The sequence below is a fragment of the Mastomys coucha genome, unplaced genomic scaffold (assembly GCF_008632895.1).
Source record: "Mastomys coucha isolate ucsf_1 unplaced genomic scaffold, UCSF_Mcou_1 pScaffold5, whole genome shotgun sequence".
Lineage (NCBI taxonomy): Eukaryota > Metazoa > Chordata > Mammalia > Rodentia > Muridae > Mastomys > Mastomys coucha.
The window spans coordinates 75,430,339-75,445,536 of NW_022196911.1; the positions used below are offsets into that span (position 1 = coordinate 75,430,339).

At 50.7% G+C, this 15,198-nt stretch overlaps 1 protein-coding gene across 5 annotated transcripts in view; it reads left to right on the top strand.

Moving 5' to 3' along the window:
• Rab11fip4 (RAB11 family interacting protein 4) overlaps positions 1–11,711 on the top strand; it is a 108,023-nt gene extending 96,312 nt beyond the window's left edge. For all 5 annotated transcript variants that reach the window (XM_031351342.1, XM_031351341.1, XM_031351345.1 and 2 more), the window contains 6 exons: positions 474–614; positions 3,246–3,327; positions 3,921–4,058; positions 4,135–4,290; positions 5,226–5,369; positions 6,224–11,711. In XM_031351342.1, the coding sequence (XP_031207202.1) occupies positions 474–614; positions 3,246–3,327; positions 3,921–4,058; positions 4,135–4,290; positions 5,226–5,369; positions 6,224–6,340 (778 nt within the window). In that variant the 3' untranslated portion in view covers positions 6,341–11,711. The remainder of the gene's footprint in view (positions 1–473; positions 615–3,245; positions 3,328–3,920; positions 4,059–4,134; positions 4,291–5,225; positions 5,370–6,223) is intronic.
• Positions 11,712–15,198: the final 3,487 nt, after the last annotated feature.

The following is a 15,198-nucleotide window of genomic DNA, read 5'->3' on the forward strand; positions in this document are numbered from 1 at the left end:
CTCAGCCTGATGGAGGGACTGTGAGCTGTTAGACAGCTAACCATAGGCTTCCGGTAGTCAGCATTGGGCTATCAGAGGGGCCTGATCTTTACCTGGCTCTGGATTTCTTATGGCCATTTGCCAGGATGGACCTAAGTAATTGGAGTGGCTCTGGGCAGGAAGTTCATAGAAAAGAGAAGGTAAGACTTGGACGCCACTGGTGTAACTGTGGCCGAGCCCACTGCCTTCACCATCTTCGGTGTGGCCTCACTCCCCTCTGGAGATCCTTCTCTAGATCTGCTTCTCCCTGGAGAATGTTTGACACACTTGTTAGATGTCACAGTGTCCCTAATTCACCTATCAGCTAAGCTCATGGCCCATAGGCCTGGAAACCCTCCATCATCACAGTATGTCAGGGTCCTCGGCAGGGTCCAGGCCTTCTTGAATGGGATGAGTGCATCCTGACTGAACTCCTATGTGTGCCCCTACCTCAGGGTGCATGAGCTGGAGGAGATGGTGAAGGATCAGGAGACCACAGCGGAGCAGGCGCTGGAGGAGGAGGCCCGGCGACACCGTGAGGTCTACTGCAAGCTGGAGCGGGAGAAGAGCACAGAGCTAGAGCTGCTCAACACCAGGTGGGCACCGGGCCTTGTGCCCGCAGCGCCCCTCTGCGCCTCTCGCCCCTGCGGTAGTGCTGCCCCCCAGTGTTTCCGGTAAAGCTGAGCTGATCGTTCTAGCATTTCTACTTCAGAAACTTTAAAATTGCACAGGCCAGTTCTTCAGGGAATAGGCAGAGTTTAGGGTAGTCAGGGTGCTTGGGCAGAGGAAACTGCAGAGGCGGATCCGAAGGCTGGGTCTGATAGCTAGGCTTGGAGCGCCCCCTGCCGTCAGATTGTCCCCTGAATTTGAGCGTGGGTAAGCTAGGCCTGTGGCCTTCGGTATACACCAGCATTCCTTGCTAGAACCCAAGTCAGGGGCTGGAGGAACAGCACTGGCCCTGGTCACGGTATTTCTACCTGCTGTGTAACTCCCTCCCTCCCTCCCCCTCTCTGCCTGCCCCAAACCATGCACCGTGTGCCTTGTGATGAGGCTGTGGTCTTGTCACTGGCTCGGTGTGGTGGGGCCCCTGGCTGACAGACACTGTCCTGGTATTCTCTGGACCAGGTGTTTAAGCAGTGGATGCTAAGCCCAACTGAGCAGGGAGGGGATGCTGGACAAGGGTTGGGCCAGGTAGGCCCAACGGATTGGGCGATTCCTAACCCAGAACAGACTGGGGAGGGGACCTGTCAGCTCTCATGTGACTGAGACTCCCCACCTTTCCCAACACCTTCCGAAGGCTGTGGACTCTTTACTACAGTTCCTCGTGTTGTGGTGACCCCCAACTATAAAATTATTTCATTCGCTACTTCATACCTATAATTTTACTACCATGATGAATTGTAATGTAAGTATCTGGTTTGCAGTATAGTGGTTCCAGATTGAGAACCACTGCTCTAGAGGAAGTTGTTTGCATATGGCTCTGGGGCTCTGGCCTCCTAAGGGGCTGCTCATGATAAACTCCTGTTTTAAATGACTACATCAGGCTCAAGAGAGGTGGCTGGGACCAGAGAAGTAGAGTGGAGAGGACAGCATGAGCAGGGCCTGAAGCAGGAGCACAGAATTCAGGTTCTGGGGGTAGTCTTACTAATACTCCAGGGGGGCTGTCCATGTGCAGGCATGGATGGTACTTCTGGTCATGGGCGTACTCCCTCCTCACTTGCTTAGCTTCACACCACTTAGCATGGAGGTCCAGACTCCTCTCTAGCCCTTGTCTGGAGGCCTCCCTCAGATACCCCAAGGCCTCATTAACATTAAGAAAGGCCGCTCCAGAATGAGGCAATAGCTGGGCCAAGGGCACCGCAAGAATCATTCCATAGCCATCTTACCCCCCTATAAAACCATCTGAGTACCATTCTCATTGGGTCACTGCAGGGCAGCTGTCCGGAAACACTCCCATAGAGGATCATTGCCTCTGAATCAGAGAAGCTGCACCGAGCACTACGAATTCCAGATGAGGGCTAGGGATGCAGAATAGAAAACAGATACTGGACACAGCCTTCAGACTGTAGATGTTAACAGGAGAGCCCTGGTATACCAGACATAGGACTGTCCTCCTCCTAGAAGTAGTCCCCTTCCTCATTGTTTTATGAAGGATTTTGTGTATGTACATGTGTGTTCACATATGTGCATGTGTGAAGACCAGCTTTCAGAATTTTTTAGATTTTGAAATACATACTTATGTATACATTTGTCTTGGAGATAGGACCCTGTCTAAGTATGAACTAACTTCCTTCCTCCCTCCCTCCCTCCCTTCCTTCCTTTCTTCCTTCTTTCCTTCTATTCTTTTTTCGAGACAGGGTTTCTCTGTATAGCCCGGGTTGTCCCGGAACTCACTCTGTAGACCAGCTGGACTCAAACTCAGAGATCTGCTCGCCTCTGAGTGCTGGGATTAAAGCTATACATAATCAAGCTTGGCTCTTTTGTTTTTAAAATAGCTTATGAGGCCAGGGGGGATGGCTTAGTAGGTAAAGTGCTTGCACACAAATTTCAAGTCTCCAGAATCTACATAAAACCAAACATAGCAGTGTGTTTCTGTGGCAGAGATAGGAGAACCCCCAGAAGTTGGAGGGTCAGCTGGTCTGGTAAACCTATAAAAGATCCTGTCTCAAACAAGGTCAAACACATTTGTAGTATGACACATGTACACCCCCCCCCCAGGGACATGCTCAACACACTGTACACAAACACACAGTTAAAAAATAACTTAGAATGAAAATAATTATATTTATATATCTAATACACAAATTTTTTTTTTACATACATACATATTTTTTGAGACTGTCTCATATGACTCTAGCCACCCTGGGATTCATCGTGTAAACAGGCTGTTCTGCTGCTCAACAGAGATCTTCTTGCCTCTGTATCCCGAGTGCCAGGATTAAATAAAGGTGCTGATAATCCGCATATGAAGCAGTTTCATGATATACGGGATTTTGGCTTGTGGCATCACATCAGTGCTCAAAAAGCCTTGGGTTTAGGAACATTTTGGATTTTTGGATCAGGGACACTGGACCTGAGTTATCCCATGAGACATTTACTTATTTTTGTCTCCCTCTTTCTCAGGCATAGTTTCTTGCTCCTGGAAGCAGAGACTGGTTGCCAGTCGCCTTCCCTCTCAGGCCATTTCTACTCCAGATTCTCTGAGCCATCTCGTTTTTCTTTCCCAGGGTGCAGCAGTTGGAAGAAGAGAACACAGATCTGAGAACAACTGTGGCTCGACTCAAGTCACAGACAGAGAAGCTGGACGAGGTGAGCAGCTGGTCCCCGCAAGAGGCTGGGTGCATGAGTGATGGCAGTCAGGGCTGGATCTCAGTCTCAGGAGCACTGAAGTATTTCCCCGCAGAGAGGAGGTACCAGGGCATGGTACCTGTGATCCTAGCACTCAGGCATGGAGACAAGAGGGTCATCCTCTGCTACATCATGAACTTTGAAGCCAACCTAGGGTACATGAGAGTTTTGTCTTAAAGATAAACAAAAGCAAGTCTTTTAATTAAGTAGGAAGGAAAAGTAAATGACTTTGGTTTCTGAATTGACAAAATTTCAAGTTTTCTACAGTGAAAATTTAACCTGTCTTATATACTGTAAATGCCTTATATTGTGGAGTTCTCTTCTTGAAGAGGATGGGCTTAGCCCCTGTATGGACAGACAGCTTCTTCTCAGGCTCTGACTAACACTACTAAAGGGCATCAGTGACCTGGGATGTTTCCTGCTATGTTTCTAGAATGTTCTGAGAGGGCACTCCCCAAGGTAGCTGTCTTCCTGTCCGTTTGCCACCCTAAGGTCCTCCAGAGTCCAAGGGCCCCGTCAGGATGCTTGCCCTGACCCGGTCTGCCTTGTCATAGGAGCGGCAGCGCATGTCTGACCGGCTGGAGGACACCAGCCTGCGACTGAAGGACGAGATGGACCTTTACAAGCGCATGATGGACAAACTGCGGCAGAACCGCCTCGAGTTCCAGAAGGAGCGGGAGGCGACGCAGGAGGTGAGTCACAGGCCAGGGGCCCCTAGGGCTTCTCTCAGTGTCACTGCTGCTGCCAACAGGCCTCTCTCCCGCACAGCTCATCGAGGACTTACGGAGAGAGCTAGAGCACCTGCAGATGTACAAGCTGGACTGTGAGCGGCCAGGTAGGGGCCGCAGCTCCTCTGGCCTTGGCGAGTTCAACGCCAGAGCCCGTGAGGTGGAACTTGAACATGAGGTCAAGCGTCTGAAGCAGGTAGGCCCTAGAGCCATGTCCAGTGGCTTTGAAGAGGTGGTTGGGTCATCCATGTGGGTTTCTGTTTAGAAGTCATAGGGAGGGAGCCATGAGCCCCAGTCTGCCTCCTGCCACCTTTCCTATCTCTTCTCAGCTACCTGATTGCCAAGGCCCATCATCCCATCCCACACTCAGGCAAGCGGCTTACCTCTGGTTATGGCCAGTGGTTCTTGCACTCTTAGGTCCCTGTCCTGTTCTGGGTGTTGGGATAAGAGAACCATCCTCAAGCTACAGGTGCATGCTTGGCTGGGTTGGGCCGGAGTCTTTGAGATTCTGCTTCTCATAGTGTTCCATCATTCCTGATGTTGTAGCGTGTGTTAGCGTGGGTTCAGGAGGGGGCCATGGCTCAAGAAGGGAGTGAAGTCCAAACTCAGCTGGGCCTGTGAACCAGAGGCTGGGCAGGGACCACACCTGAGCTCATCCACCCAGGCAGAAGTCCTAGTGACCATCTCCTCCAGTACTGCTAGCCCATCACCTACCCCAGGGTAGCTCTCAGGTTCCTGGGGTGAGCTAGAGGCATGAGTTGGAGGAGGCATGAGCTGGAGTTGCAGAGCTGTAGTGTTATCTGCCTTCTGGGACAAGGGTGTCTTGAAACAGCTCCCACTAAGCAGGGTCCAGAACCTGACTGCAGGAGAAGCCAGGAAACCCAGCCCTCCTTCCTGCACAGAGAATCCACAATAGCAAGCAGCACCTCCCTCTGCCAGGTCAGGACTGCATGCGGAGCTGCTGGTGGGCAGAGCCACAGGACCCAGGAGAAGAAAGACCTCTGTCATCTTGGTTCTCCCAGGCAGGGCTGTAACTCCCCTTCCCGCTGAGGACAGGGACAGAGGGAAGTGGGTTCCAGCGGGCTCTGGATGCTTTCCGGAGCTCATGATGCCTTTGTTCGGTTGGCACAGGAGAATCACAAGCTGCGGGATCAGAATGATGATTTAAATGGGCAGATCTTGAGCCTCAGCCTCTACGAGGCGAAGAACCTCTTTGCAACCCAGACCAAAGCCCAGTCTCTGGCTGCAGAAATCGACACAGCATCTCGAGATGAGGTAGCCTTGTCCTCTCATTTCCTTGGACTCTCACGTTTGTCTCCGTGGTGATTTGTCTCCATTCTGTGGGTCTTGCCCCAGCTCCCACCTGCTGGGACCACGAACCCCAAAATGCATGGGATAAAAAAGGCAGTCTGAGACCTGGCCCTGATTAATAATAGTCCTCCACTTGCCCCTGTCTTGGTGACATCAGAGCTGAGCAGGAGGCAGCATGGGGGAGGGGCTCAGCTCGTCTAACTCAGGAGCTCTGGGCCCAAGTCAGAGTGGAGCTCCAATGATAGATCCTTCTTGGACTTAACCCAAATGGAGACCAGAATTTCCGAAGCATCTACTTTTGCACACGTGTTTACATGGTGTCTTAGCTCACAGCTTTAACGCTTCCCTGTAGAAATGACAGGCCACACCAGTGGCAGCTGGAAGGGAGACCAGCTCCTAGCACTACAGCCCATCTTCTCTACCTCAGATGCCAGAACACTCAGTTGTGTTTTAGTGTGAAACTGAGCCCCCATGTTCCTGACTCCTCTGGCCTCAAGGAGAGCAGGTAACTTCACGGGGTTGGAGCAGCAGTTTAGCTGTACCTGAGTGTCACAGGCTGGAGTGAGAAGGACACTGTTCTCGATGGTGAAACAGCTGGCGCCCAGCTGGGACACTACACATCAGTCCTGATTATAAGTGCATCCGGCCAGTGTTTCCAAGCTTTGTGAAAATTTCCCCACACTTTAGCCCCTTCCCAGGTCAGTGAAATTGCCTTAGGTTCCAGTCCCTGCCTAAAACACTCAGGCTGATCTGGGCGCCTCTGTCATTGGTCACTGGCCTGGGCCCAGCATCTGACCCACCTTTCTCATTTCCTTCAGCTAATGGAGGCCCTAAAGGAGCAGGAGGAGATCAACTTCCGACTGAGACAGTACATGGACAAGATTATCCTGGCTATACTGGACCACAACCCCTCCATCCTGGAGATCAAACACTGAGTCAGGGCTGGCTGCAGAGCGGCCGTCGGACCTGGGACCTAGGGGCAGGCCTGCCTGAGGGTGAAGATGCAGGCTTCACCCACACTCACTCTGTAGTTGTACCTCTGAGCACCCTGTGTGTGTGTGCTGATGTATGTGCAGGAGGCTGTGCACACACAAGCAAGGAGTGAGCTTGGGGCCATGGCCATGGGTGATAACCCATGGTGAGCTGTGAGTGCACTTTGTAGCCCCTTTGTGAGGGGCAGAGGAGACTGGATGTGGGAGGGACACTCTCAGGAGTTAACAGCAAGGCCTGGAAGCTTGCATTTAGGATACTGATGAAATGATTCTACCTCTGTGGATAAAGGTTAGAAGATACTCTCAGGAGATGGGTTCTCTCCCTCCCCCCACTGGAGTGGGGACAAAACTGTTACATTCTCCAGAAATTGGTGTCCTTGCCAGCCTTTCAGGCCACCTTTCAAGCCGGGGTTGTTTTTTTTTGTTGTTGTTGTTTGTTTGTTTGTTTGTTTGTTTTTTAGCTCAGAGGAGGGAGGGGTATTGGAGAGACCCCATTCGGGCTAGCCCTCTGGGGTGCAGGTAAACAGGTCCAGTGGACTTGGGCTTGCAGAGCAGCTAGTGTGCACTGTCTACGCCTTTTGGGCTGAGTCCTGCGTAGTTTTCTGTGCCCTTCCCAGTCTTGCTCGCCTACCTCCCCTTTCTGGTTTGGCTTCATTTTGTTTTGAAGATGGGATAAGCAGCATTCAGCTGGGGGTGGAAGATAGGCCAAGAAGAAGGGTAGGGTGCCTCAAGGCAGGTCTGTGTTAGCACTGGGGGCCAGAAGGAGTGATTCCCTGGGGGAGAGAGGTGTGTTTTCATGGCTACATCATCACACGTGACCTCTCTGGGTTCCATGCTCCTTGGTGAGGACGGGCCTAGGGAAGTGTTTCTAAGCTGGACACCCTTTCCTCCAGCTCTCAAGACCCACCTGAATCTGAGGTAAAGAGGGGAACTGGGGCGTGTGCCCTGCTTGGCAGAGACAGGCTTCAGCCAATTTCAGTCCCCATTTAGAGAGCAGACACTGCGGGCAGGAGGGCCAGTGGAGAACACTGGGGGAACCTTAGTCTTCCATTCTGTGAATACATGATGGGGATTCACCCCTCTGTGTGTATGTAGGGGGGGGTGTTAAAATGTGATCTGGGAGTAGGTACTGTACTCAGAGCGTTCTGGTTTATCTCAGTTTTATACAGCTTGTGACTGGCTTCCTTACTCCAGCTCCTATAAAGGTGTATGGTCTCAAGTCTTCCCCTTTAGTTTGTTTTCTTGAGCACATCTTGTGTAAAAAGGAAGGTTTGGGCATGTTGGGAAGGCTAGTGAGCAGAAAGGAGGCCCAGTTGAAGGTAAAGAGGGGATCTGGGGTATGTGCCCTGCTTGGCAGAGGCAGGGCTGCGGCCAGTTTCAGTCCAGTCTTTGGCTTTTGAGATTCGGTTTAATCATGCACACAGAGTGTATCTCATGCCGCACAGATAGTGGGTGCGCCTGGTCTGCCTGGATGAGTCATACCAGGAAGACGGGTGCTTGATCTGAGAATGCAGGGTCTCCTTCTCTGGGGTCTGGGCAGAAACAGAGAAAGGAGGCTGGGTAGGGAGTCTCGTGAGGAAGGATGGGAAGATAAACCATGGCTTGTGTCTAGTCCAGGTGCCATGCTGGCAGAATGCAGAGACCAGCTGAGGGTAGTAGGTCCTGGTCAGAGAGGCCTACGCTCGGGTGAGGATTTCACACTTGAAAATTGTATGGGCCACCTGCTTCACTTGTGTGCAGGTTTCCAGAGAAGGCAGAGGCCAGAGCCACAATGTCACAGAAGGGGAAGGAATCTGTCAGGGAGCAGGCAGGGAAGGAAGGCTTTAGGCCCAAGTTGTAGGGCTGGAAGAGTGGACTCCCTGAGGAAGTGACCAGATCTGGAGGCCCCTGTGGACCTGGACGCTTGCTACAGGCCTCCGGAAGAATGATTTCTGAATGTGGTCTCACTTCCACGCAACAAAAAAACTCAGCGAAATCCAGCCTTCTTGCTTTCCCAGCCAGAATACACTTAGAAAATGTCAACTTCTCCATAAGGTCATATTTGCTGCTTCTCGTAGTGGTGGCAGTAGGTTTCTGTTATTGAGGGTTTTTTTTTGTTTTTGTTTTTGTTTTTGTTTTTTGAGACTTAGTCTTACATTGTAGCTCTGGCTACCCTGAAACTCAAGGCAATTCTTCTGTCTCAGCCTCTAGAGTGCTGGGATAGGTAAGAATCACCACATCCATTTTGTCTTTAAAATGTATTTTTGAATGTCCTGGGTTCGAAGGCCCAGGGGTCCCAGTGCCACACCACCCATGGGAGGTTCCAGGACTTTCCTTGCTTGGCAAGAATCTAATCTATGTCTGCTGCCTCCCTGGCTCACTTTCCAGTTGTGAGCTCCCCTTGACTTTCATGAGTCTAGATGTTAGATTTGGATTTCAGATAAACAAGAGGTTTTAGAAACACGATGTTGCATGCCATCCTTGATGGTTAGGGAGCTTTTTAACATTCTGGTCCTCACCCATTCTAGTGGTTGGTTCAGGTGTGGCTAAGGCCTTGGAATGTTTTAAGAATGCCTCAGGCGATGCTAATTTAGTTAGGTTTCCTGTGAAGGGGTGTTGCTCTTTCCCAGTTAGACAACTCCCTTGAGGAAGGGTCTGCAGTAATTTGCCAAAGTCCAGGTAGGTTGGGGGCCATGTAGGGGAACACATCTTTCATGTGACACTTAGCCATTCTTGTATTCCCCTGGGAGCCAAACAAAATGAGCTGCTGTCTCCCTGGTTTGTTTCCTTTTAGTTTTGAATTAGCCAGATTTTTTTTTTTTTTTTAGACTAGTAATTTTCTTTGAGACTCTACAGAGGAAGTTCGTTTTGAAAATCTTATTTCTGATATTCTAAAACCACAAAGCTCAAGGACCATGCAGAGCACCAGGCCTTGAGCCTAAGTCTGCCTGTGTGCCGGTGTCACCTGGGAAGGACTCAGAGCATCTGATGTTGGAAGGTCGGGAGTGTAGTACAGGGGTGGAGTGCCTGGCGGGAGGTTCAGTCCCTGGCAGCATGGAAGGAAGCTGATGACAGGACCAACGCTGACTTCCGTATATAAGGGCACAGGGTGGCGCCCAGCACCTGTATCTTCAATGGCCTTCCCAAGTGTTGTTCATGCACAGCTCAAGGTGGAGGCTTCTAAAACGTGAAGTGTCTGCTGAGTTCCAGCAGGGCTGGAGAAGCATGCCCATGGCCCAGAGGTTGGATAATTAAGACACTGAGTGGTCCTTGCCCTGACAGAGAGTGCACCTGCTCCCACCACTCTGGAAGTCTTAGCCTGGAAGGGCAGGACACAAGTGCCAGCACTTGACTGAGCATAGGCCCATTGGGAAGTGGAGGCAGGTAGGCAGGGAAGAGTTGGACCTTGAAAGCAGCCTCACATGTACTTGCCTCCATAGGTTTTGTCCATTTCCTGGGGGTGTCCCAGTTGCTTCCCTGTCAGTGCCAAATCAGCACCCAACCCACACTCTGGAGAACTCTAGGTGATGGTCTGATAGCCAGCTAGTCCTGAGTTGATGGCCCAGGGGCTGTATAGAGGATCTGAAGACTCTACAGCAAGGCCCAAGGAATCAGGAGGACTTCCCTCATCTGAGGGGCATTGGCAAGTCTACACCTATCTAGACATGACGGATGGGACCTGGGAAAGATTTAGGGTAGTTGCCAGGCCAGCCACCAGGATGTGCAGTGACTGTAGAAGTCCAGGTGAAGCTCGTTATGGCCTCAGTGCTGCCTGTTACCCCACCCCCCCACCCCTGTCTTTCCTCCTACCCCACCCCTCACTGGGGCCCAAGGACTTCCCTCTGTGGTGGCTCCTCAGGCTGGTATCACTAGCATGCACTTGCCGAGGGGCCTCGAGTTAGAGCAGCCAGATCTTTGCAGGGCCCCCCTGTCCTGACTTCCACCCTTACAGAGTGTACTCGCCATGGATGAGGCATGTATCAGGAAAGAGTAGAGGTAGCACTTTCAGAGAGGGAAAGCTCTGTGGCTCGGCCATCTTTCAGCTGCTCAGCTAAGCAAACAGCCTCTGGAAAAGGCATTGTTTCGAAGCATAGTAAGGGGACGGGCCTTGTCACCCTAGTCACTAGGAGCTGGATAGCCTTGGTGTCCCTCCCGTGTGGGCTCCTCTTCTTCCCATCATGACCGTATCGTAGGGATGTGCATTCCTGAGGTGCCATCTGGAGGGCAGCGTCCCAGGCCACCTCTCCTACAGGCCTAAGTTCCGATGGCCCTGTCTCGTGTTGAGACTGTCTGCTTTACTGTTCTGCACTGTTTTCTTGTCTGCATGGTTTGGGGTCCTTGTGCCTTTTTTCCTTGTTACCACCACACAGGATTCTCTGTTACCCACTGCCCCCTTTTGTACATCCCTTTACCCCATCTTCCCCAGTCCTGTGTGTATTCACCTGTGCAGCCATAGGCCTCTACTGAGGCCAGCTGGCCAACACTTTACCCCACCAGGCCCTGATTTCCCATAGCTCCCCCAACTCTGTTGACTTGGTAACTTTTGTACAGGATTTTGTTACAATCTTACGCATAGGGACCACTTAATCCCCATGCACCTGCTTAGAAGCCCTGCAGCCCAAGCAAGGGCAGCTTTGTGCAGACCAGCCTCTCCCATAAGCCTCTTCCTCCTGGGTTCAGATATTTATAAAAGACAGATGTCCTTTCACATGAGGCACTGGCCCCAGCAGGGAGGCTGCAGGTCTGCAAAGCTCTGTGCATGGCTCTTCTGGAGGAAGCCCCAGCCACGTGGTTTCTAGTGCTTGGCAATACATCTGGGTTTAGGGCCATTGCCTCTCGTGTCTCCCCTCCTGTGTGCTGAAGGAAGACATTTGCCACTGTCCCTGCCTGCTATCACTACCTGTCCAGCCCTTCCTTGTCTGCTGGTGCTCAGACCGAGTGCCATTAATCACCAGACTTTCGTCAGGACCTGCACAGGACAGAGTGTGCTGAGGACTCACTGCCTGTTGGCTCCCAGCTTCAACTTTTCATGTGGGGCTGGGCCTTCTGGGGCCCAGGTGGAAGAAGCAACCGGCGATAGGTTCTGACTTGCCAAGGATTACATCTGGGGCTTTGCCCCAGAAGCCAGTAATTGTTAAATGGCCTTAGCTTTGGGGTTGGGAAGAGGCTTCCACTTTAGGCCCGCCGGGAAAGGAGAATGGGGTGCAGCCCAGGCCCTGAACTGTTTGTTTCCACTCTGTTCTCTCCAGAAACAGGCTTTCAGTGGTGGGCACCTTCCAAGGAACTGTAATGTACAGACCACAGTGTAAATAAAAAGTTGGCTTTTTGTGCCTGACTTGTGTGAACTTCTGTGGGGAAATGGGAGAGGGGATGGAGGCCGTGGGGAGAAAGGCAGGCTTGTGTCCTGGCCTCAGGGTGACATTTCCCTAGGTGGCTAGTACTGCCCCCTAGAGAAGGTTAAAGCAGGACCTGGGTACAGTCAGTCCCGGCCTGTTTTGCCTACTGGTCTGTGTGACTCTCAGAAGCTCCAGTGTTACCCCATTCCAGCCTCAGACTGACTGAAAACTCTTGCAGCCATGTTCTTTCTCAGCAAGGACCTTCCAGGGCTTAAGGGGTCCTGGATTAGCCTTCTTCCATGTCATCCATTCGGACCAGACTCAGATCCCCCACTTAAACTGCTTTCATTTCCTAAGATGAATTCCACTGTCCCATGGATCATCATGGCTGCACATGATTGTGTTCTAAATGTATTCTAAAACTCAAGGATGAAAGGGCTTCACAGGTTACCCAGACCAGGTATCTTGGCCCATGTATCCTCTCCAGGTAGACCCTATGCTGTGGGTGCTTTGGGGTGGATGGGCAGCTTGGTATTGCACAGGTTTACCTGCCTCTTGGGCCCACAGGGAACCACTGTCAAGAGCAGAGGTTCTGTACCCAGTCTGTCTCCTCAGTGCAGTCTTTTTTTTTTTTTTTTTTTTTTTTTTTTACCACCCAGGACCTCCAGATTGACAAAGATACAGGATAACCCCCCAAGTTAACTTGAATAAATTCGAGCTCAGATAATCCAGTGAGCCGATCTGAACTATATTACATCTGCATGGACCCAAATCAGGTCATGTTCAGTTCACAGGTACTTTATCTTTAGAAGGTGTGACTCAGACCCCCCCCCCTCCACTGAAGGAATTGTCACCTGTACTACAGTGCTGGAAGGTGTGGGAGTGAACACAGCTGGAGATGTACCCCTCTACCCCCACCACCCACATGCTCACTGAGTCCTCCTGTGTGGCCAGTCTGACAGCCTGACCCTGGCCCCTGGAGCTTGAGTTTGCTGCCTCTGGACCTCCACTCAGGTGGAACCAACCAGCTTCTCGACTACTAGACAGAAAAGAATTTCAGGATGAGCCCATATGAAGTTGAGCTGGGCTCATTAAGTAGGGATGGCAGTCGGAGGTCTAAACATGCATGAGACAGCGCAGGGTGTGGGACTCAGGAGTCGTAATAGTAGGCTATAGATGTGGTTTTGAGGCTTTTGAAGTTACAATGCTCAAAGAATGTAACGAACAAGGAGACTGAGTATTTATAAATTAAGTGAAGGCTGGACATGGAAGTGCAGGTCTTTAATCTCAGCTCCTGGGAGGCAAAGGCAGGTAGATCTATGTGAGTTCACAGGTAGGACAGGATCTATATAGTGGGACTGTCTCTCAAACTAACAGTTTTTGTTTCTTGAGACGGTCTCACTGTGTATCTGACTGGCCTGGAGCTCACTAGGTAGACCAGACTGGCCTCAAACTCAGAGAGGGTTACTGGTCTCTGGCTTCATAGTGCTGGGACTAAAGGAATGTGATCCAGCTTCAAACAACAAAAAATGTTTAAAAAAAAAGTAAAAGAAAATAAATTGGGGGCTCAGCGGGTAAGAGCACTGACTGCTCTTCCAAAGGTCCTGAATTCAAATCCCAGCAACCACATGGTGGCTCACAACCATCTGTAATGAGATATGATGCCTTCTTCTGGTGTGTCTAAAGACAGCTACAGTGTACTTACATATAATAAAAAATAAATCTTTAAAAAAAAAAGAAAAAAGAAAAAAAATTGGTTAATGGATTTCTCACCTTCCAAATTCTTTTGCAAATGAAATGGTGCGGTGGTTTATGGAGCACGTTGCTCAGGTTTAAGGGGGAGAGGATGTGTGATAAAGTTCACAGACCACACAGGTAAGCTAGGAGGTCAAGAGGCTTCTCCACTGTAATCTTATCAGTAGTGTTGCTTTTTTCTCAAAGATAATGATATACAGACGAGTGGATAAGGGCCCCCTTTCCCTGCCATGTCCCTGTATTTCTCCATCTTTCTGTTCTGTCTCCAGTCCAGCTTGCTTGATAGCCCTCTGCAGCCCAAGGGGGGAATGGGGGGACATCATACTGCTTTGACCCAGTCCTTATACCTAACACTGTAAGACTCCAGTGGTGTTCATACCACCCACTCCTGGTTCCAGGGCTGCCACAAGCTACCCAAACCTACAGGTGCTCTGGAAGAATGGCCAGTGTTCTTAACCACTGAGCCTATGATAGACAAATCTTTTTTCAGTCCATGGTTTGCAGTTTTATCTATAGCACAGCACTCACAGAATCTGGGCACATAGGGTCTGTTCTGGCTCACATGTGTTTAGGGTGCCCTGGGGGGCCAGGTAGTGTTGAAGTGCTTCTAGAAGGTTGGCTTACTACCAGATGAGGACATTGAGCCACCCCAGGGACTCAGCTTGCCAGTTACCCAGAATTCAGGCACTGCTGAAACGAAGACTCATTACAGAGCAGGACTTGACTTGTTCAAGTGAGAGGAGGTACTACTGTCCCGGAGAGGCCCCAAGGAGAATGCCTGGCAAATGTGGAGCCCTGAAGCTGGGGCACCTCTCCCTAACAGGGTTGTCCAAGAGGCTGAGGCAGGAGAAGTAGGCTAGGATCAAGAGTGGGGAGGCGGCAGACGGCACCTTGGGCCCACTCAGGATGAACAGGAGGGCTGAGAAGGACCGTGGGCCCACTGCAACTTGGCCTGGCTGTCTGGGGGGGTTCACGGGGCCAGCAGTTGACCAAGTTTTCTGGATAAACTAGGCTGTAGGCCTAGCAGCTCTAGAGCCAGCAGCTGGCCTGTGCTGCCTGGCAGCTATCAGGAGACTGGCAGTGGGCTGCAGGGACTTCCTCACTCTTCCCTGGGTCGTGGTTTGAGTCCCAGGTTTATGAGCTAACTTTGGTGTCTTGAATGTTTTTAACTTGAGCACCATGGCATTGCAAATGTGACTTTTGTGTTTAATTAAAAAAAAAAAAAAAGCCAGGCATGGTGGTGCATGACTTTTAATGCCAAAACCAGGAGGTAGAGGCAGGCTGATCTCTGAGTTCAAGGTCAGCCCAATAGTGAGTTTGAAATCAACTGAAGTTACATAGAGAGACCGTCTCAACCCTACAATAAATAAAATTGAAAAGTACTGGAGTTTTGTTTTGTTTTGTTTTTTTGGTGTGTTTATATGTGTGTGTGTGTGTGTGTGTGTGTTATGTGTGGACGGTGAAGGCAGACATGCCACATTGCATGCATGAAGGTCAGGACAAGCTTGGGTATTAGCCTTCATTTTCTCCTTGTTTGAGATGTTTCTTTGTTAACTCTGGTGTACACCAGGCCCACAAGCTTCTGGGACTTCTCTTTCTGCCTCCCATCTTCCTGTAGCAGTGCTGGCATTACAAACACCACTGTCTGGCTTTACAGGGTTCTTGGGATTTGAACTCAGGTCCTCACATCAGTGTGGCACTCGCTCAGGACTTGAGGTTTTGATAGACTTA